General features: G+C 41.9%; 2 protein-coding genes across 8 annotated transcripts in view; both read right to left on the bottom strand.

The window, feature by feature from the left end:
• The window catches only part of LOC131448708 (liprin-alpha-3-like), a 36007-nt gene extending 33914 nt beyond the window's left edge, over window positions 1-2093 (bottom strand). The window contains exon 1 of the mRNA XM_058621385.1: window positions 1820-2093. The gene's annotated coding sequence lies outside the window, so the exon portion shown is untranslated. The remainder of the gene's footprint in view (window positions 1-1819) is intronic.
• Window positions 2094-3202: 1109 nt separating this feature from the next.
• Window positions 3203-23036, bottom strand: si:ch211-234p6.5 (pleckstrin homology domain-containing family A member 7). 7 transcript variants are annotated; one of them, XM_058621567.1, is made up of 25 exons: window positions 22841-23036; window positions 17508-17577; window positions 17300-17398; window positions 17082-17154; window positions 16877-16977; window positions 16638-16756; window positions 16369-16572; window positions 15976-16279; window positions 14441-14497; window positions 13347-13493; window positions 11878-11937; window positions 11682-11762; window positions 11436-11588; window positions 11214-11312; window positions 10369-10477; window positions 9897-9970; window positions 9477-9572; window positions 9306-9378; window positions 9069-9112; window positions 8549-8674; window positions 8317-8452; window positions 8078-8241; window positions 7503-7624; window positions 7215-7324; window positions 3203-6327 (listed from the first exon to the last, which is right to left on the bottom strand). In XM_058621567.1, exons 1-25 carry the CDS (start codon window positions 22879-22881, stop codon window positions 5129-5131), a joined length of 3861 nt encoding a protein of 1286 aa, XP_058477550.1. In that variant the 5' UTR covers window positions 22882-23036; the 3' UTR covers window positions 3203-5128. The 7 variants fall into 7 exon arrangements, with proteins under 7 accessions (XP_058477550.1, XP_058477548.1, XP_058477549.1 ...); XM_058621565.1 differs by having other exon boundaries at window positions 8078-8452; XM_058621566.1 differs by lacking the exon at window positions 22841-23036 and adding an exon at window positions 20183-20362 and having other exon boundaries at window positions 8078-8452.

Genomic DNA, 23036 nt, shown 5'->3' on the forward strand with positions numbered 1-23036 from the left:
GTAGGTGATTTGAGTGCAGCACCACCACTCATGGGTGGTAACAGCAGGAATAGCATTAGGTTTGTTTATGGAGACATTGACAAATGTCCATAAATTGCTACAACACATATTGACATCTTTTACTATCATGAGGTCATTTGTTTCAGGAACCTAATAGAACAGGAAAATCAAAGTGTCACCTGTGACACAAAAATGAAGCTCCCCTAACGTATGCTTTCAGGGGAGCTGTTCCACCACCATTCTCACAATGGATGAGCTGTTGTCGTTATTCCTTTTTCTTGAACTGTCTCTTTGTTCGCCTCACTTAAACAGTGCGATTTCTGTGGCTCCTCACAGCAACATCCACAGACAGTGATCTGTTCTAAGTCGTGTTCAAAATTGACGATTCGCTCAGACTGCAGATGATACTGAGTGCAGAAGTATTTTTATACCGTACATGTGATAGTTTCAAATAGATGGTGGAGGCTCCTCAGTGTATACAAAGTTAAAATCATGGGTCTATCGAGAGTGAACTTCTGCTGTTCCTAGAATGAGCAAAGAAAGAATATTGTATGTGTGTGTGTGTGAGAGACACTGGGGTTAGCAGGTTACCACATTGTCAACACAAAAGTCTGTGCCTTCCCTTTTTTTTATTATCGCGATATCACGGTTTCAACGAAACCCAGTGGGCACGCGGGCTGCCTTCACGCCATCTGAATAAAAATCAGAGCACACAGCGACGAATCATGAGAACCCCTTCTTCTACTGCTCCTCCTCCCCCTCCCTTGGGAAAGAAACACATCATTGGAATCGATCGGCTGCAGCTGGTTAGAACCGAAGCCTCCTCAACTGCATGTACCGGGAGAGGAGACGGGTGGACTCGTATGCACGGGCACACTAAAACACCTCCATTTCTGCTGCAAGCGCGGAGGAAAAGATCAATCCATGGCAGTGCCAGACGCGCGCGTGCGCACGCGCATATCTACATTCTTATAGTAAAAACAAAAAAAACAACAAAACCTCGGATAGTAGTGGTGTACTGGGATGATCTCTGTAATGAGTGACCAATGAAGGAAAAACAAGAGGGAGGCCAGATCATTAAGCCACCCAGTCCTGAGACTGTGGAGCGAGCATCACGTCAGGAGGATGCGTACCACTTAATAAATAAATAAACAAATAGATAAATAAATAATCCACATTCTCAGTAACGGGGGCCTCCCTCCAGACAGACGGCTCTAATAAGTCCAGCACTACAGGCCCGGAAGCAGCAGAACTCTGGAGAGCAGGAGGTTTGACTACACGCTCCCTGCGGCAAAATAAAAGAGGGGGGCCACAGCTTCAGCCATGACTGAATACAGAGGCAACACTACATAACAGCCTAATACACACTTACATCTGATCATACACCCGACCACACACACACACACACACACACAACCCGCCGTGCGCGCGCACTCGCTCCTACATCATATATCATATCTGTGGGCTTTCGCAAACGCGGGAGCGCGCGAGCGAGCAAGCGCCCTAGATAAATCGTGCTGTGTGCGCTGCTTCTGCTGCCAACACACCTGTCAGTGCACACACACGCACGCACACACACCTCGTTATCACACGCGTACATGCACGTGCGTGTGCAATTAACCTGTATTTACATCAGTGCATGCATGATGTAAATACACCCCCCCCAACACACACACGGGCGCGCGCACACACACACCCCGCAACAATACACATCCGTTCACCCAATTTCCTGGGTAAAACAAAAACAACAACAACAGCAACTACAACAACAAAAAACACAGGGTTGCGATGGGCGGCGTGTGTTTAGTTGCATCCTCACCACAGTCATCGCAGCCGCGAGCCCCGGAGTGTCCATGTTTAGATGTGAAATATTCCTCTCTGCTCCATCATCTCTGCGCCTCTTGCATCCGCGTCCATGCTCCTCTCATCCGAAGGCAAATTGAAGCCCAGTGTGTGTGTGTGCGCGCGCGTGCTGGATTCCTCTCTTCTTTTTTTGCACATGTAAACTGTGAGGAGGAGGATGAGGAGAAGAAGAAGAAGAGAGAGACGCTACGCCACCTTACCACCACCACCACTGACTCCCCCCCCTCTGTCGAATTGGAAGGTAATGAGTCTTAAAGAAACATTCTCTCGGAATTCTCCGCATCTCTGTGATCCACGCGCGCGCTTCACACACACTTACCCGCACCCAAAGCCTAATCAAACAACTAACATGTGAAATATGTATATATTTCACATGTTATGTATATATATATGTGTGTGTGTGTATATGTATATATATATATATATATTTATATATATTTGTGTTTATATATATATACATACATATATGTATGTATATATATACACACACATGTATATATACATAAATATCAGAGTGCAAACCGAGTGACAGACATTTATATACACATACACACACACACATACACACACACATATATGTATATATAAGGGATCATGCTCTGCAGGCCCAACTACACAATCACAAGACATGGGAGTCAATGATGTTCTGTTACTGTTTTCAACTTTTAATTGTTACATTTAAGAAGCATAAAGTACACCCATACCCATGTGACGATCTCCTTCCTTCTCCCACATGCTTGTCTGACTTTAGCAGGAATCCCTGCTCTTTTTTAAAATAAAATAAAATAAAATAAAATAAAAGATACAACGTTTTAATGTCTATTTGTGCTATTCTAACATATATTGTAACATGATAATTGATCATTAATATTAACTTTCCATATATCTATGAAAATGACCACATGTACAGATGCATATAATGTTAATTCACCAGTCCACGCGCAGGATACAACGTCATGGGGGCTGTTATCGCTGTGCATATTGATATTAACATGGCATTTGTAAACAGATCAAGTGTGTGTGTGTGTGTGTGCGTGCGTGTGTGTGTGTAGCTTAGCAAACATAAGGTGGTGCTGTCTTTAAGAGAGAGAGAGAAAGAGAGAGCGCCTCGAAAGGGGTGATGTAATGTGTTCTCAGACAATGATGTCATCGACTGAAGGATTTAAAGTGACAAAGGCATTTTCAGTGGCTCCATGGAATTCTGCATCAGGTCGACTCAGAGAGCAGCATCCAAGCCTGTGTGTGTGTGTGTGTGTGTGTGTGCATGGTGTGTTGGGGGTTCATTGAGTAAAAACAGGGGTGTATAACGTGAAATGAGAGGACATTGTCGCAAGCAAACTGCTCATGAATCATTTATTTCAAATACAAAAAAACACATGTTAAGTTACAGCGACAGTAGCAGGGTTATGTTGCCATGAGCGTCAGTGGCGTGCACAGGGTGAAGGGGGGCGGGAGGGGCAATCGCCCTAATGGACAAAAGCGCTGCACGCTAAAAGTGCCCTCTTGAGTCACAAGACGCATGCTAGAGTACCCCCTAGAGTGGTAACAACATGAGGAAGTGCCCTGCTGGCTGCCATTCATATGTGGCCTCTAAAGCAAAATGTGAAATAAAAAAATGTATTGTTTGTAAAAGAGTGCCTTAATAGTGGAGAAAAGTGATACGGTGCCCTATAAGATGCCCTTGCAACTTTGTTTCCTATGGGTGCCCATATGAAATTCAGTGCCCAGGGCTGGGCTGCCTTTGGCCCCAGGTCACACTTCGGCTACGCCTGCCTTACGTGTACTGGTGACGCTTGCCCCACTGATACGCAGTAAGTGCCCTTTTTGCATTTTTCTGCCCTTCCAAATGTCTGTGCATGCCACTGACAAGCAGATCGTTTCTGTGTAGCATTCGAGTATTAATTTCAAGTGATAGCTCAGGTTTTATGAAGTGCACTGGCACTCACTCCTTGTGTCCAGAGCCACCCTAGAGCCCCTTTTCCACATGGTACTAGCTCGCCTTGCTTCGCCTCGCCTGGGCACGGTACAGCACAGTTTAGGTTGGTTTTCCACGACAAAAAAGTACCCTACTCAACGTGGGCGGAGTCCTCACTGCACGGCTGCATGAAACTGCTGTGACTTTGTTTTACACAACTGAATCATTAGAATCAGCTCATTAAAAACTCTTTGATCAGTACTTCCTCCATGACCGGAGCACAAAAAAACACTAGTGGAAATGCAAGATAACCGTGTCATGCCGAGGCAAGTCGAGTCGGTGGAAACACGCCATAAGACACAGAAGCTTGCTTCCACTGAAACATGGCTGCCACTGAAGAGGAAACAAGGAAACGTGTAGCCACTTAAAAAAGGGTCACCTAATAAAAGTGTAAAAAATAAAATCCTGTTTGTCACGCTATAAGGCGAGACCTCTCACTCTCCTGCACCAAACTCCGTAGAGAACCTATATAAGCGCCACAGGGAGTTGTGAAGCCGACTTGATTTTAAGGGTGTAATAATTTTTGTATTTAAAACATGAATGACCTAGAATTGTATTTATCTTATCCACAATACTACCTCCAAATTAATAACTTATTACATCCCATTAAAATGTTGTTACTGTAATGTCAAGTGTGAAAGTGAAGGTGAATCTGAGCTAAGGATTTCAAACACCAAAGTCACAAAAGGAAGCATTGGATTATCAACTCCTGTGAGCTGTGATGTAAAATCAGATTTTCTTGATAGAGTTTGGTGCTGGAGAGTGAGCGGCAATCAATGAGGTGAAGTGGCATTCATTTCCTCAACACATCACACATTAAACCAGCGTCCCTGAATGCTGTGTCCTTGCTGGAGGCCATGTTTTCAAAGGGAGCGAGCGTCCACTTCTCAAGCTGGTTCTCGGCTCAGGGGCACGCACCGTGCAGTATAAGCTACAGAATTTAATATTTCATTTCATTTCATTTCATTTCATTCAAGCTATGTGTCAAAACCTTATGCAACCACATTCAATAAGTGCAAGAGCACTGTTTGCACACAGACATTTTGTATTGATGATATTCTCAGTTTTATCTACATCCATTTTCTAACCACGTGGAAATGTTTAAGTTTAGCAAGCATTATGTCATTTTCTGACACTTTATGTTCCCATTTTACCACTTCTACCTCTAGGTTAGGTCTAGTTTCACCTCAGTCACTTTACATCCTCCCCTGGAGCATTTTTCTTGACAATTAATCACCTGACTATGTTCTTGTCCTTCCTAAGCTCTTTAAACCTTTCCTGTTCCTACTCCTACAGACTTGTCCTTATTACTGTTACTCGAGCCTTCCCAAAAGAAGCACTCCGGATTATACCTTTGCCTTTGTACACAGAGCTGGATGGAGTGATGGAGCTGTTGTTGTTGCATTGTTCTTGAACTGTCTCTTTGTTCTCCTCACTTGGACGATGGGATTCCTTTGGCAACTCACACCTCTCTTGGTCCATCTTCACATCTTCTGACTCCTTCTCTAAACCTTGTTCTTTTCCCTTGACATATTCATCCAGCGTCTCCTCAGAATCAACATCGACTAAAGCTCCGACAGCTTTCAAGAGGCTCTCTTTCCTCGTGGTATCTTCACGTTCTTTCTGTTGGATCTTTCCAAGGACATGTGTCTCTTTTGCTGGACTGGTGTTGAATGCTGCTTTGCTCTGGATTCCCACTGTTGAACTCTGGAATTTGTCATCTGTTGAGATACTGCTTTCATTAACGTCTGATGGCAAACACAGGCTGCTCTCATGGTCAGGCCGTCTCTCCGCATCATCTGCAACATATTCAGTTATCAACAGTTCTTCCTCCTCTGGCCCACATGGCGACTGGACATTAGTATTCCCATCGTTCTTTGTTATATCTGTATCGGAGATGCTGATGTCGCATGCGATCTTATAGAAGAGGGAATGGTTCTCTTTCATTTTCTCTAAACTTTCACACACCGTGGATGACATTTCACCGGAATCAGTCGCATCATCAGAGCACGCTGGCTGCTGTTCCCTGTCGGTCATCTCCTCACCGCACAGTGACTCTATGCCATGCATCTGCAAAGGTATGAAGCCCTGCCAATGATTGGTGGAAAGGAACCACTTGGCCCTCAGATCAGAAGACGTGGACTGCGCTTCACTATCATCAGTAGAAGGTTCTTCAAGGGTTTTCTCCTCCTCAACCTTGCAACTTACAAATCCTTTGCCTCCATCTTTTTGGTAGACAGTCATGGATGAGATATGATAGGGTGACACCGGACGCTTGACTCTCGCTTTGGCAACACCTGTTCTTCCACTGCAATCCTTATTGTGTTTTGTTTTGTCCCCAAACTTGCACTGACTTTGAGATTTTTTCACAGGTCCATCTCTGTCATCTTCATCCTGAGATGTTCCACTAGAAAGCTGAAGCTGTGCAGGACCTCTCGTGTTGTCCTCGCAGTTTTCACAGCCACCAACAGATGGTTGCTTTTCAGAATCTGAAACATGAGCAGAAACTTTCTGAGCAATAAGGAACTTATACAACTCAAATCTTCAAATCAAAAAGTTCTCTCATTGGCCCCATGCAGACCTGGTATTAAGATCAGTTCTCTGCAATCTGACCAAGTGTGGGCAGAGGTAAGTACGACTGTTTACACCTAGAATGAAAATGTGTTCTTCATGCGGGATCTGGCTTTACCCACCTTTCATTCACACACAGACATGAGTGGAGAGAGATTTTAACAATTGGAAAAAATAAATTATGTGTCGATCAGTGAGCCACATGGTGGTGTAGTGACTGCGAATCCACTGAGGGCCTTTCTGTGTGGGTTTTGCATGTTCTCCCCTTTCGCTAGGTACTCCGGTTTCCTCCCACAGTCCAAAAACAAGCAGGGGTTCATTTTGACACTCTAAATTGTCCGTGAGTATGAGAGTGAATGGTTATTCCTCTCTGTGTGTTTGCCCTGTGATGGACTGGCGACCTGTACAGAATGCACCTTGTCTTTTGCCCTATGTCAGTTGGGATCTTCTCCAGTGTCCCTGCGAACATCATGGTAGAAAATGAGTGAGTGAGTTGCAGTGGCTACAAATAAATCAAAGCATGGGCAGAATATCACAGTGAAACTGCAGTGGGTTATATATATGTCAGCTGAGGAGACGCTCTCCAGTGTACCCTGTGGTCAAATTGCCTTCATGCAATTCAGGAACGTGGACGGACGCGTCCTCAAACCACCTCTACATGTTTCTGTGACTGGATCTGAAGACACATTTAGGAGGGATTGGAAGTGTTCAGACCTTTTCTTAGATTATGGATTACTCAGGACAGATCTTAATACCAGGTCTGAACGGGGTCATTGGGTTTGGGTTTGGGAAGTATTGCACTTACCTGATTTTATCCTTTGCTTTCTTACTTTGTCAGGAGGCATCTGGGGAACTTCCTGCCCCTCCTCCCCTGTTGCCACTTGACTGCATGTAGTTACACTCTCTCTGACTGCACTGATAGATAGATAGATAGATAGATAGATAGATAGATAGATAGATAGATAGATAGATAGATAGATAGATAGATAGATAGATAGATATTTTGTGAGAGTATATATACTGTATGGTAAATATAGTAAATAACAAAGCGGTTCTGTGGACAATTAACATATTAAAAGAAAAAATATCCCACCTTTGTATGACCCTCTCCCTTATTCGTTTCACACGTCGGAGTTTGGCCTCTCGCTGCTCGGGGGTCAGACAGAGTTCCAGGTCCATGTCAGATGTCAGGGGGGCAGAGGGTTGTTCCGCCGCCTATTTAAGCAGTTTCACATGAGAATACACACTGCCCCATAAGAAACAATGCAATTTTTCACTTCAAATAAACAAACCAACCATGGGTGGCAACAGCATTAGGTTTTATTCGTGGAAACATTGACAAACGTTCAGGAATTGGTATGTAAGTGAACCAACACCTAGGTCGTAATTGTCCAAAAAATAAAGTCTGTGACACAAAAATGGACGATGTTTCATAACTCCCCGTAATTCCAACCATGGGTAAAACTATGCCTGTGTGCTTTACCAGCATTCGACCTCATGTTTATGTCCTTAAAAAAGAAACAAAAGAGTGGTGATGATAATATACACATTAAAAGTCTGGTTGACGTCTGGGTTTCACTGCATCTGCAAGGATGTAGATTGAAGGCAACATTTCCTCGATGAAGATTCACCGTTCATTGTCTGAACATAATTTTACTTTATGCTTACCATAACGTCTCGGCTTATTCTTCCATTCTCTACACGTGCGTATCTCGAGGACTCGGTGGACTCTGCTCTCCTCACGTCTGGCCTTGACTTCTTCTTGGGAGACCTCAGTGCTCCCGGATACTGCTGCCTGCTCGTCTTTTTAACCGGCTGATCCTGGTGCGTTTCTGCAGCAGAGGACCAGTTATTATCAGGACTCTCCAGCAGTAGATGCCGAGGCAGCTTATTCAAAATTGTTTTACTCTGCTCTGGTGGGATCTGCTCAGGCAGGGAATTATCAAGCTCAGCCGGAGGATCCTCGACAGAAACACGGCGGGCCACGAGAGAGGACGGCAGCACTGCCGTTACAACACGGGTCACCCTTAAAGGAAAGGGAGCCTAGGGAAGTAGCAAGATAGAGGAGTAATTAAGTATGTACATGCATTAAGTATGTGCATTATATATGATATAGTGTCGTGATTAATGATGACAAACCTCTCGTGGTTCTGAACCTTGACTCTGAGCACTGGCAGCAGGTATGGGAGGCTTCTTGTGATGACTCAACCGCTCTTGATTTCTCTTCATCCTCTCAATCTGCTCTTCTTCACTCATCCTTATGTTCTAGAAACAATATAGGTTGACTAGAATGTGAATCATTTATGAACTGTGGACCTTAAATGTAAAAGAAACAACCTAAAACCAACAGGTCATGATTAGGACTAGTGTGCATGTGCTGACATCAGTATGTTAGTATGCATGTGTGCAGTGGAAAAGGGGGGTTGGTGTGGCAGAAGTCAGATCGACTGAGCTATTGCAAGGAGAAATGAGCCTCTGCCGCCCCCACTCGCCTAGTAAAGGTACTGCAGCATGGCCCAATTGCAAGAAAAAGAATTGAGAATCAAAGAAAAGAAATTTGGCTGTGATTGCAGAGAGGGAAAACCCTGCTTTGACTGCTCCTATATTTGGAGATCTAATTATAGTTAACCAGCAAAGGCTGCATTTCGAAGAATCAAACCTTGGTTGTGTCTGGTTGGTTCCAGCTGGAGTCAGGCTGAGATTCTAAGATGACATGAACATATAGGAAAGAGGAGGAGTGAGGATGGGTGGGAGGAGATGGTGACAGGGAGGAAAGAAATAGAGAAAAAATTAGGCAAAACAAAGCCAACTGGAGAATGACAGCATGATCGAGCAGTTGAAGTAAAACATATTAGATAAGTTAGTATTATATATAAATTAGTATATATGTACGTACCGGATGCATCTCTCCGGTCAGTGTGGCTTCTCCCTCTTCTTTGTGCAGCCTCAACAGAGGGGCTGTAGAATCCCTACATTATAATTATAGGGAAAGAGTACATATACATATGCTCAAACTTAATCATGTCTGACATGGATATTGTCAGACATTGTTATGAAAATGTTCTACCTCATATGGTGACTCAGTGTAGCCATGGCCTCGGTCCTGGCTCTGCAGGAGCTCCCGGGGTAATGCTGGGCGAACTGGTGGCTCCTGTTCCACATCCTGTCGGGATCACAGTCACAAGGAATGTTAGAAACCTGTGAAGCCAACGATGGGAGACCCAGTCACATCAAATAAAGGATTTGGATGATTGCAAATGTGACCTTTGACCTTGGATTACTCAAAAAGTGCACAGTAAAAGTACTTCATACTACTAGTATATGAAGTACAAGAGGTACTGAGTCCAATGATTATTGTCCTCTTGTTAAGTTTCAACCCAATACTGGTCACAAGTTTCTCAGGGAATTGTTGTTTGTCTACCGTAAGTGAACTGGATTTGAATTCAGAAACAGCAACAGTCGCTGACAAAGGGACAGTGGACAGTACCGTCGTCAGGTCACTGTGTTGCCTCTCTGCGGGCGAGCCAGGAGACACAGAATGTGGCGCTGTTGACTGGAACACTGTGGGTGAGAGACAAAAGGTCACAGTGTTGACAGTGTTCCTCTATTGTCAGGTTTTAGGTGCATGATCACCGATTAAGCCTGGTAGACTGTACATTATTCACCCTGACAGAGAGAAACACAATTCATGTATTATTACCTGGAGGAGATGAAGAGCTCAGTAATTGATTCAGTACTTCAGTACTGTTTTGCAATTTGCAGCTGTGAGGCTATGAAAAAGTGCCTTATTTAAAAGTTATTCTACACTTATACACGCATAACTATTGATAGTATGTTTGATTTCTGCCAGTAAACCCTGCTAAATATTGCACCTCCCGGCTTGGCAGTGTATTACATGATGACAACCCCGTGGACATAATACAGTATGAAGCATGACGACAGGAGCAGCGGATTCTTACTGTGGTGTCTCTGTAGTCCCAGCAAAAATCGGAAATGATCCCTGTTGACCTTCAGTCCAGCCAAGATGTCCTCCATCATCCACAGTTCTCTCTGAGCCTGAGATTGATCCTGAAATAAACAAAGGATTCCACTCGGGAAATGTTAAACCTTTCAGGGTAAATGGTCAAACACACACACACAGACAGATGGCGATGCCCTTAAAGAAAGTCTCATATGCTTTAAACACAAGCATTTACAACAGTACAATATGGATAACACTAACACAGTGTTTCCCAAATTTGGTGGAACATTTTTAAAGCAAACGTTTGCATTCCCTCACAATACTTTAACGTTCTCTTGCAACCCTTTAGAGTTCCCTCCCAATAACTTTTGTGTTCCTGCGCTCCGTGCCTCAGGTGCCCCTGCCCAGCCGTGCATGACACGCGCTGCCCAGAAGAGCGTCCCCAGAGTGCCGCAGTCCCCTACCCGGCTCCCCACTCCTACTCCCGGCTGGAGCTCTGCAGCTCCAATAAATTGAGCTACAAATACGACAATATACAGAGCCCAGGCTATTACATTGTGAGAGAACTGGGCTCTTTATATTGTAGCTGTGCATGGAACAAGTGCCAACGCAAAGTTAGTACGAGGGAACACAAATGTTTGGCCGAAAAAAATGTAAGATGGGAAACTGTGATGACCCAAATCACAATATAATCAAGAATCATCAAGGTCAATTAATCATTTCCAAGAGAATTGATTCAAAACTTAATTTACTTAATTACATGTAAGGTTTTTTTTTTTGGGTCATGGAAGATTTAGGAAACACTGTCCTAAAACACATGTATTTATTAAATGTAGAAAATACCTGAGGCATTCCAAAGTTACAGATATGCTGAAGGTGTGAGCGTATAACAGAAAGTTCACTCTCCATTCTCTCATATTGACTCCACACCCTCTCCATTTCCTGAATACAAGTACAGAGACACATTTATATACAATTAATAACCAATAATCAACACAAAAAGAGAGAGATTGGATGTTATTGTTTCATCTCAGTTCAATGCCACCCAGTTTTTTTTTTACACACCAATGACACGTCACACATTCTCGCTCGGATTGTGACCAGGTCTTCCTGGAGCAAAGCCTTATGGGTCAGCGCTTCATCCAGGGCCCGCGGCCCCTGGCTCTGCCACTCGTCCAGCTGCAGTCTGGACACCTCTAAAGCACACTGGACACTATCCTGTAAAAGAAACGTTGTGTTAAATATATTAATAATAATAATAATAATAAAAATAATAATGCTGAGTATTTGTGTAAGCATTCAGTTGCTGACCTTATCCATCTGTAGCTGGGCCAGTTCCACGGACAGTGACTGTAGCAGCTTATCACACCCACATAACCTGGTCAACACAGTCTAAAAAAGGGAAAATCTGAATATATAACTGACCTCTCCATAGACATATAATATAATATAAATGATAAATGACAGCAGCGTATAATAATGACTGGAAAGACCCATGAATGCTCACATCTGCATCACTTTCAAGAGGTCTGATTGGTGGCGTTTCCCTTGGGTCAGGCTTTGGGGCCTGAAAAACATTTACATCATCAGTTTGTGAAATAATCTTTATGGAAATCATATATGTATATATACTGTATATGTATATATATATATATACAGTATATAATGCACTATCAATAACAGTGTATCTGTAGCTTTATCTTGCTGTCAGCCTTTCGTGACCAGGAACTGTAGTTTGTAAACCACTCACTTTCCTGCTCCAAAGTCCATAGAGACATATCTCGTGGGGGGAGCTGGACTCATGCTGCTTTGTTTGGTAAGATTGTGTCAGTTTAAGGTAAAACTGAGGGCCGTATTGCGCAGGCCCAAGGACTTAGCTGAATAATATAGCCATCGACGCCTACGAAATATAGCCGTGAATTTTTACCTTGAATTTTTTTTTTACTTGTTATATGGCCTTACCAGGACATCTTGGCCCTAACCCTAACCTCACTTCTTCTCCACATGCTTCCCATATTACTAAAACCATTAAGACCTGCATAATTTGCCCACTAAAAGCCCATGTCCACTTAGTAGTACTTAGGTAGCCTGGACCAACCAGATCACTCTGAATAACACAAACAGAGATATTATAGCAGGGGTCACCAACCTTTTTGAGACCGAGAGCTACCTGAAGGGTAGATGATAATATGGAGGGCTACCATATTAACATTTTATGCAATTTACCATTTAAATGATGAATATTATGCATTCAATTGCATACACATTCATTCCAGTGCTTACTCCTAATGATCATCACACGTTTTATAAACGATGTCAATGATATTTTACTGAGTGATCATCAATGATCATATGGATACATATGAAGTGAGGTGATGTCAAATGAGCCTGTGGGCTACCAGGTGCTCGCGGCACCACGTTGGTGACCACTGTATTATGGCCATGTGTTACGGGTTTGGTTACAAATCGGAGGGAAAGTTACTTAAAATGTTAGTTAGCATAAATACACCTACAGTATATTTAACCAGTACAAATAGTAGATTTAATTTACAACGGCACAGATATACAGGTTTCAGATGCGGAGCACAACATTTATTAGTCACAAATGAAAGCTGACACTCCAGCCAGCATGTCTATGTGGGCCCCATAAGGGATATGAAACTGCATGGACCTGCATGATTTACCCACTTTAAGGCCATGCCCACTTAGTACGGAGGTAGCCTGGAAAAGGAACTAAATGGGCATGGGTGGGCAAATGCCGGAGGGGCCGCCATGGAAACCACAGACAAACCCACCTGGGAACCAAACTGTCAGCCCAAATATAACCCATATGGGCCCCACAAGGACATGAGGGCTGGGACATTAGTGACAAAGGCAACACAACACAGATATAACGACATAAAGACACTGACAGTTGGAAAGCCGCTCCACACGAGACGCCATTAGAACACAACTGCACTGCAGAACGGGCTGTACCATTGCAGGCGGTAGCACACAGACAGATACATGGCTGCGGTGGTGGTGGTGATGGTGGTGGTGGTGCGGTGGGTGCGGAGCGTGCGCAGCCCTCGATAAGGGAGGCAAAGGGGGCAGTAAGTCTGTCTGTGCTCCTGCAGAGCAGCGCTAAAGGTTTGAGAGAAGCAATGAGAACGTGGCATTACAAATACAGGAGTCCATGTCCAACTCACTTCAATCACGTGATGGGAGCACATGAATTGACATTGTTTTAACGTATATTTATTAGTTCTATATACAAGTTAACAAAATGATTCATTCATATATATTTTGGGGGCTCATAAAGTTCATGTCAGTAATGATAAATCTTTAACTGTAAATGCTTCTCTTAATATTTACAATGTGTCTGTTTTGGTAAAGCTTAAAAGCTAGGTGACACTTATGACACTATGTATAATAGCATTAAATAATAATTTCTTAGCTATAATTAAGCATCACTTAAGTATACTTTACCTTTATTAATGTTCCTTGTGACATGTAAAACATGCAGTACAGAATAAGGATAATGTATTTATAATAAAGCATGTATTAACCATTATTGATATTTTATTCATGCTCCTTGTGGGAGTGGGAAACATGTTTGAGCATGAATTAAGATTAACAATGGTTAATATATGGTAAACCGTGCTCATGTGAGGCTTATTTAAGTATTTGTGAAGTCTCTGTTGAGCGATACATAACCCGCTTCACAATAAAGGTCATGAGAAGCTTTAATAATAGTAAAATTAATGGTTAATAAATGCTTAATTTATTTATTCAGACAGGAGACAGTTACTACTGTGTTCACTGATGTTACCAGTATGTTTTTTAAACCCTTGAATGATGGATGAATTAATATCTTCAATATCATCATTAAATGTTTATTTAAAACATGAATTAAGAATGCTTATTGCAGCATCTACTCATCTTTATTAATGTTCCCTTAATAAAGTGTAAAGTTAAGTGTTTTTAAAAGTGTTAAGTGCTTTTGTTGTGCACACTCCCAAATGATTTTTCCTGTTAGTGTATTGTTCATCAAGACATTCACTCTACACAGTCTTGCACTGTATCGTCACCTTTGCTAGTCTTCTTCCACTCGGGGGATGATGAACTGAACCATATGTGGCTGTGGGCTGCAACGACAATGAAAAGAGAGGGATGGCAATTGTTTGGTGACAGATGAATACATGAACGAGTCAATTCCAGTACTGAAATACAGCATTACAATAAAGTAAGACTCATACATTAAAAGACAGAAACAAAACGTTGAAGATTTCCTGTTTTTATAGGGTCAAAAACAAAAAGCGTGTCCTTGTGGGTCCCGTAAGAGATATATCTGGGCTGCCAATTTGGGTCCCAAGCAGGTTTGTCTGTGGTTTCCTGTGGCATTTGCCCACTATGCAGATCCCATAAGATTTCAGTAAAATGGGCCCCATTTGGGAAGCCTGTGTTGAATATATCCCTTATGGGGTTCAGATGGACACGCTGGCTGGGATATTCCCATAATTTGACTTTCAAGGTTACTGATAACTTGTAACTTGGGAATTTATTGGCAAAAATAACTCATACATGTTCTGTATATTTGTATTAAGGCTCTTTCACAGTAAAACATGCTGGTATACCTTTGTGGGATTTGTGAACCTGTGTGAATCGGCTAAAAAAAGTGATTAATACCATTTCCATGTGCAGTGTTGTCAGTCCTGCATCACATGTGCATGAAACAACACAATGGCGCTCAATGACAATGTTACAGTCATTGCATTGACGCCTGAATTATGGAGAAGAAAAGAACGTGTTCATCCAGGTCTTGTGTTCCTACTAATGCCAATCAGAGCATAAGCCAATAAAAATGTATATAAAATGTGCAATAAAAATATATTTTTTTCTGGTCGTGATTGATGATTAAACACATTTTCACAAGTCAAAAAAACATTTAAACCCCAGATAAGTGTATTCTATTAATGAGTGGAAATGGGTTATAGGTGTATAATTAGCCTTAGAAGAAACTATATATATATGTACATATCTCGCCTGCAACTTTAGGCTCTCGGACGATACCAGCTGTCAATCACACCAGTGTCCACTCATATAAGCTGTAATTTTGCATCTATTTTGCTCTACACTGAAACATAATTTACAGAATAGACATCATGTTCTATTAAAGAAGACCTAAAACTAGTGATTAAGACCAATAACTACTAAATAATGTTGACTGATATCAGAAAACAATCTTGGAGGAAGAGTCATGAGTTAGGAGGAGCTACATGAGTTAAGACTCATTTTCTTATAGACTTCCATTCAAATTGAGTTATTTTTGCAACCAGCAAAGTCACCTTCTCATGACTATTTAATATATTCTTATGTCCTGGTTGGCTCCAGAAGGGACCTGGATCCACTACAGACTATATTTCTATGTTTTATGTATGGTCTATGGTGCTATGGTGGTCTATGGTGAAGGCACACAATGAGAAACAAGCTCAGTAATAGCAATAGGAATTAGGCAGTAGTATACAAATGTAACATTGCTAAATAAAACATTTTTGGTTTCACATGTTTGTGAAAATGAAATGTTACCTTACCACTAAGATAAAAATAAACCAAACCTGCTGACCTTGTTTAGGTTTTGCCACCTTTCTGAGCCTGGAGTAGTCGGAGTGGATTTGAACTCCAGCTTAGGTGAGGAGGGTGTGTAGTATAGAGTCTGTGGCATCAAGACCAGGTCATCGTGAGGTCGAATGTCAACCCGTCCCACTGGTGTATGAGGTCGTGACCCCAGATGACCTCTGGAGGTCAGAGAACCCATTCCCATCAACTCCATATGTGTGAGCGGTGTGTTCTGGTCACAATCCTCCTCTAGATGTGGAGCATACGCTCTTCTTCTAAATTCAGGAGGACTGGGTGTTCTGTCTGAAGGGCTATGGAGAGAAAACACAACTACAAGTCAGTGAAGTACAGCAATGGAGTTTCAATATGTGCCACTCACACACCGAGGTGAGTCCACAACCTGCTGTTTCTGTGACGCGCTCTCCGCCTCCCCCTTTGCGACTCCCCCATCCTTCCGCCAGAGAGCTGACTGGGTTCACTCAGAGTCCTGCTGACGTGCCTGTGTTTCTGGGCGGGACCCTCTCCATCCGAGGGGGCTTTGGGGAAGTCCACTGATTCACTGCTGCCGCGGATTTGTGTGAAATCCTGATAACTGGTGCAGCGCCTGAAAGGAGCAATGGGATCTGTCAGTGCCAACATTTTGAAGTCAAGGCAATAGCAGTGTTGTACCTGTTCATGGAGCTCTCTGGGTCCATGGCAGCCGACTGGCTAAGGGCTCGGACCCAACCCAGCATATCCTCCTGAGTGTCAGCGCTGAAGAAATAGGAGCGCATTCCCTGGTGCACCACCTATATTTTTACAGAGACAATTCACTATAGGGGTCAATAACAGTTTTAACAGGATTGTTTTCATGTGGTACTGATATAACAGTTATTATTGTTGTTATATAAAATTAAAATTAAAGATACCTTGAAGGTGAACTTCCTGTTCTTGCATTCTCGTGGTGAGCAGAGCAGGATTTTGTAGCTCGGGAGTGGAATGCTGCCGAGCACAGACTCCTCTCTGCTGTCTGATGGAGGGGGAGGAGAAGTGGGAACAGTAGATTATGCCTCGTGGTAAACCCAGATAGCATGAAGGAAAGTGCAAGAGAGGGAAACAATGTGTGCTCCTCACCTTTATAGTAAAACAGACAATAGTTGGAGAGGACAAACCACCGTCTCTTCCAAAGCTTTAAACCAGAACTATCCTGCAGTAAGAGGATTCATTCAGCACGACTCTTGATTAAACTCAGTCACCTAGTTCTCTACATGCAGTCATTATCTAGATTATATAGAATATTATATAGAATTTGCAGTAGAAAATGGGTGGATGGGTGTACCAGTAGAAGATACCTTTTTGTTTAGCCATCCTCTGATGACTACAGGGCAGTTTGGGTCTCTCTTGGCAGCCTGGCATCTTTTTCCAAATGCTTGCACCTTTCCAAGACTTTCCTGTCACATTTAGAGGAAACCAGTCCATTGATGTGCATCAACAGTGTCGCATGTGTCCCTCCACGTGTGCAAATCACAACACTGCATTCATGTGGACTGGAAAACTCACCTTCCTGACTGGAAAGTAGGAAATTGTGGCCACACTGGAAGCTTGGCTCACTCTCTCCGGATCCTCCATCCTGCAAAAGAGACAAAAGAGAACGAATGTACTCATGGCTGGGAAATGATTGAAAGGGTTAATTGTACGAGCTAAAACCTCAGTTTAGTTTAGTTTTAGTTGATAAAGTCACTTGTTCATGGGCACATGGGAGTTTAGACAGTGAGGGTGAGTTTGGCGCCATCATTTCCTGTTGACGGGCACTTTACACTATTAATATCTGTGATATATCTTATTTTTTTGTATCATAATATTCATTTTCATCAGTTACAGTAGGTCAGTGATCATTTTTGTGATCCATAACCCATTTAGGTAAATTGCAAAACCTTAAATGGACTTCCCATTGACTTTTTATGTTTTATGCTACGTGTCACGTTTCAGGGCCAGTTATCATTTCTGGCTTCATAGTCGCGACAGTTCATAATGAGGAGAGGGTGAGAGTGAGAAGATGATGGATGACAATGTCATGCAGAGCAGTCTCTTTTGTCAAATTTAAGACATTTGAATGAATATTGATCAACAGCCCTACTGTGAACTTTACACTGTAGTAGTAAATTGAATAAAGTTATCATGAAGTGAACAGACCAAACAAACTTCAAACACAAAGAGGATGATGAGGATGAAGAAAATAAGCAACAGGTAGGATTATGACATTATCATTTTGTCGAAGTCGTGTATTGGCTGTCTTCATGAAAACAACCAGCAATGCTAAATGGTCTGTATTTATAGAGCGCTTTTCTAGTCTTGATGACCACTCAAAGCTGCTTTGCACTAGTTTTGCCATTCACCCATTCACTCAGACACTCATCTATGTTCAGCACATTTCCATCCATCTTCTACAGCAGACCTGGGGTTGTGGTCACTGCACTACACCCCAGTAGTATAGTATAATAGTATTCATTATATAGTGTAGTAATTTGATATTTTTAATAGAGTTGGTTAGTAATTGTGTTTATTGTGTGTGTTTGTATGCTGCCAAAATTACACCAAAACAATACAATTTACTGCTCTTTTAGATAAAAGAGATACAATTAAATTAAAATTAATTAAAATTTGGCCCGGTCCTCAACAATATTTTTTTTGTTTCTCATGTGGCCCCTTGGGGAAAATAATTGCCCACCTCTGTTCTACAGCGTTATCCTCCACCGGAGGGTCGCGGGGGTTCGCTGTGCCAATATCAGCTGACATGGGTGCAATGCGGGGTCACACCCTGGACAGTTCTTGGACACGAACAGAGACAAACAACCATCCACTCTCACACCCAGAGAAAACCCACGCACACACAAGGAAAACATGTGACCTCCATGTTTTTTTTCATACCCATTCACACACTGCTGCCACAGCCGTCAGGAGCAAAGTCACTATGACACTTAACCCTGTGTCTTGCCCAAGGACACATCAGCATGTAGACCAGCTGAGCCAGGAATTAAACCCGCAACCTTCCACTTGCTCTACTATTGAGCCCATGGCATAATGAGATTGTCCAACTCTGGCACCTGTTTTTAAAACATAATGTTTCAGGGCTCCCTAAACCTAAGTGGATTCCCCAACATGTGTTTCCTTGTACCCAAACCAAAATTCTTAGCGCTAATCGATAAATATGACACTTAACCCTTATGCATTCGTCCTTGATTCCATCAGCAATTTCAAATGTGTCATTTTGTGACTTTGGTTTGCGAAACCCTCCCTTCAGATTCACCAAAGTGACCTAAACTTAGCAAATGAAGCAGCAGGAGACCGACCAGCAACAGCAATGTATTTTCCTCTATGGACTTTGGTGTGGGAGAGTGAGTGATTTAAAAACGTACATTTGCAGTTGACCTGCGGGCCACGAGATTGAGACAGCACTTCAAAAAACAACATATTGCTATTAAATCTTAATTACATGTGGTACAAACACAAATTGGCAAGATAGATCCAAATATATTGGTGTGAACAACATGCTTCACTTCGCAATGTGAATGAAATAGCTGAGTCCGGCTGGTGCAGCTACAATTCTCCTTTCTTATATTTAACCTTTATTTATACAGGTTATCCCATTGAAAAACATGGGGTCTCATTTTCACCTGTTGAGACCTGTTGAGGACGATCACAACAGCACAACACAGAGCTACAGACGGACAACATAACAATAAAGGAAATGTGCAAAATGTCAAGTGAATGAACATTAAACAGGAGCAAGTTCCCAAAGATGTCCTCTCCAGTGACTCGCAAAGAATTTTAAAATCTGCTAAGACAGCGTGAGACTCTGCTGAAGCTTGTTCCAGGTTGAGGGGGCAAAGCTCTGTGTGGACAGAGGGGACAGTAAAAGTGATGAAGTCCTGGGAACGTAAGCTATGACTGACCTGAGTATGTAACATGTAGGAGGACAAATATGTGGGCAACAATGCAAGAGTCTGCACACATACAACGATGACCAGAGAGTACAAGGTGCAATGGTGTGCGACGGCCTACAGCCTGTAATGAATCTGAGCGCCCCATGATAGACGACAGCCAACAAGAGGAGAGACTGAGCCGAGGCGTTCATATATATGATATCTCCATAATCAACAAGGGGCAAGAAGGTGGCGGCAACAAGCTGTTTCCTATAACATTAAAACAGGATACATAGCACATAAGGGCCTTACCAGTTGAAAATGATCCAGAGTCTCCTCCTTTTAAAGACAGACAGTCACTCCCATGAGCAGCACCCAGAAATCCTGGGAGCGCACATATGCTGCATTCACGACCGTTGAGAATTTATTTCACCCCGGTCAACTAGTCATTCTCTTTGAGACCTGGGATTGATCGCGTTCTCTCCCACTCCCAGGAAAACACCCCCACTATTCTATTCTCAGCCATAACAGGCCAGTGCATCCCTACCGTGGAATTGACAGGTGACAGCTGCATCACCGTGGTAGCAGGGAGGGGACAGGGATAGTGTGAAAACCAATCTGGCAGCAGGGACCGGCTGCCATGAGATTTGGAATGTGTCCCAAGCTGCAGAGTACCGAGGACTGTCGCCGAAGACTGGAACTAAAGTAAAAGTCTATGGTTTCGGGGGAAGTTAGAAAGAAAGGCTTACTCGTATCTTAAAACCACTTCAGTCAGAAATAACTAACCTTTTATGTAAGATGTGGAGAATTAAATGCTCTCAACAGATTTTATTTGTCCCCCTTTCTAACTCTTAATAATAAATGTGCATCATTTCAATTTTGAGAATTAGTGCTTAGTCGCACTAACAACATCGTGGCTTTTTTTTATTATTGTGTGCAGAAAGAAATTATCAAAACATTGCTAACTGGCAGGACACAATTTCACCACGAGACAAAGATAAACCTTATGTGACCTGCAGAGACCTGCTGACTGGGATAACAATTATTTTATTGTTTTATTTATTTGTAATGTGATTTTTTTCCCTCTCTCTTGGTTACAGAAAGAAACACACAATTGTTCTGTTGTCTTTTCCTGGTAAAAAGGAATAAAGAAATGAAAAATGAAGTCAAGTCAAGAAAGTTAGAAAGTGATGTTTGATCGTTTTTTTTTTTTTAAATTGCTTTGCCTTTAACTTATTTGAAATGCGTGCATTAAAATCACATAATAAGAACCACAAGGTTTTTACCACCTGTATCAACTAAATCAATCTTAATTAACATGTATTAATTTTTGTTAAACTATTTGTACTTTTACCTACCTTTTATAATTTTTTTCCCTTCTAGACCTTTTATTTTATTTGATATTATTTTTTGATCTTACCTTTGTTGCCTATTTCTGCACTATATAATAATAATAATAATAATAATAATAATAATAATAATAATGATAGCAAATTCAATTCTATCTGTCTTAGTGTTAAAATTAGTGCTGTAAATCTACTTATGAAGTTAATGAATTACAGCAGAATTCTTCTATTCTAAGATTAGAAAACATGATCTTATGTAAAAACATACCCCTGGAAGAGCTCTTTTCAACTTATTTTCCATTCACCTGCTACAGTTTCCTCGTTGAAACTTCATTTCCTTGCTGATGTGAATGTATTTATGTATTATAAACATTTATTCTCACATATTGAGCTCCTTTAAAGCACTCCAATCTGTTGCTGCTCATTTGTTCAATAACTCTAAAGTAAATGATTGTTTTATGCTGCACTCGTATTGTATGATATGCTATTCTAGTCTATCGTTTCTATTATTCTCTCATAAGTATGGATTATAAAGGTTTTAAACGTGATCTATGAATAGTGAAGAAAAGCTTGGAGATTAAAAAAACATTCAGGAGAACCATCTCACATGGGCTCTCCACAAACACTTGTGGGTGTTCCATCCAGACAGAGTTCAGCATTCACACTCAGCATCATCTTCTGATGAAGACACCGAGAGTAAGTTCAAGTAAACAATGCCGTCTTTGTGAGCGACGACAACAGAGACGAACAGGCGCACAGCCACGGAGGTTTCAGTGGGTGTCGTGAAATATTTGTGAAATCTCCTCTCATCAGTGTGGGTCACTTGCTCTGGGAGGAGAAGACTTAAAATGCTAAGGAGGGATGGGGAGGAGGACAATTGGTGGGTTTGTGCAGCGCACAGAGTCCGCTTTGTCGCTCCCAAAGTGCTCATGTGAAGCTGGGAACAGATCAACAGTGGAAGCGTCGTCCGCGCTCCATCAACAAAAACATTTGCATACCTCCCACATTGTCTTTTAATATTAACAACACGGTGAGACAATGTGACAAGTGACGTTGTTACAAAACAGCCACTGTGTCGTCTGACGGAGATTTCCTTATGGAGACACAAGGTCAACTTGGTTTGGTTGTCCCATACCATAATAAATCATAATAATGAATGTATTAACTATTCAAGTGTCAAATGCCATGGCATTGAATAACTTAGGAAAACAGTTATTAAACAACACTTAAATCTGCATTTTTGTATATGCACACTAAACCAAGTATTAATTACATACAATGTGTCGTCACAAATGTACACTTTAAATACAATTTGGATTAAAAAGGTTTAACAGACTGAGCAGAATTATGTTGGTTAATTTTCTGAGACCAAAATGTGGAACTAAGATTAATTAAATGCTGTCATTATTATTATTATTATTATTATTATTATTATTATTATTATCATTGTTATTATCATCACGTCAGCCAGAGCTATAAACAATACTATTAACCAATAAATGTAGTTTGTACTGTACATTTAATAATAATAATTACAATTAATAAAATAATGCCTAAAAATAGACTTTACTGAAACAAAAATGTGTGAAAAATCATAATAAATATGCCATATTGCCTCACTCACCTGAATAACTGCGCTTGCCTGCTGGTCACTTGGAGCTCCATTACTTGGCAGCGTTATCTCAGGCTCAGCTGCTCTCTTCCTGGCCCCACAGGCTCCTGTTGCCCAAAACAGTTGCAACACTCTTTGCAGCGCGTTACTGGGCGTCTCTCCTTTTTACGTGTGAACCTTCCTCCGTCTTTCTCACCATGTCTCTGGG

This window comes from Solea solea, chromosome 21 (assembly GCF_958295425.1).
Source record: "Solea solea chromosome 21, fSolSol10.1, whole genome shotgun sequence".
In the NCBI taxonomy this organism is placed as follows: Eukaryota; Metazoa; Chordata; class Actinopteri; order Pleuronectiformes; family Soleidae; genus Solea; species Solea solea.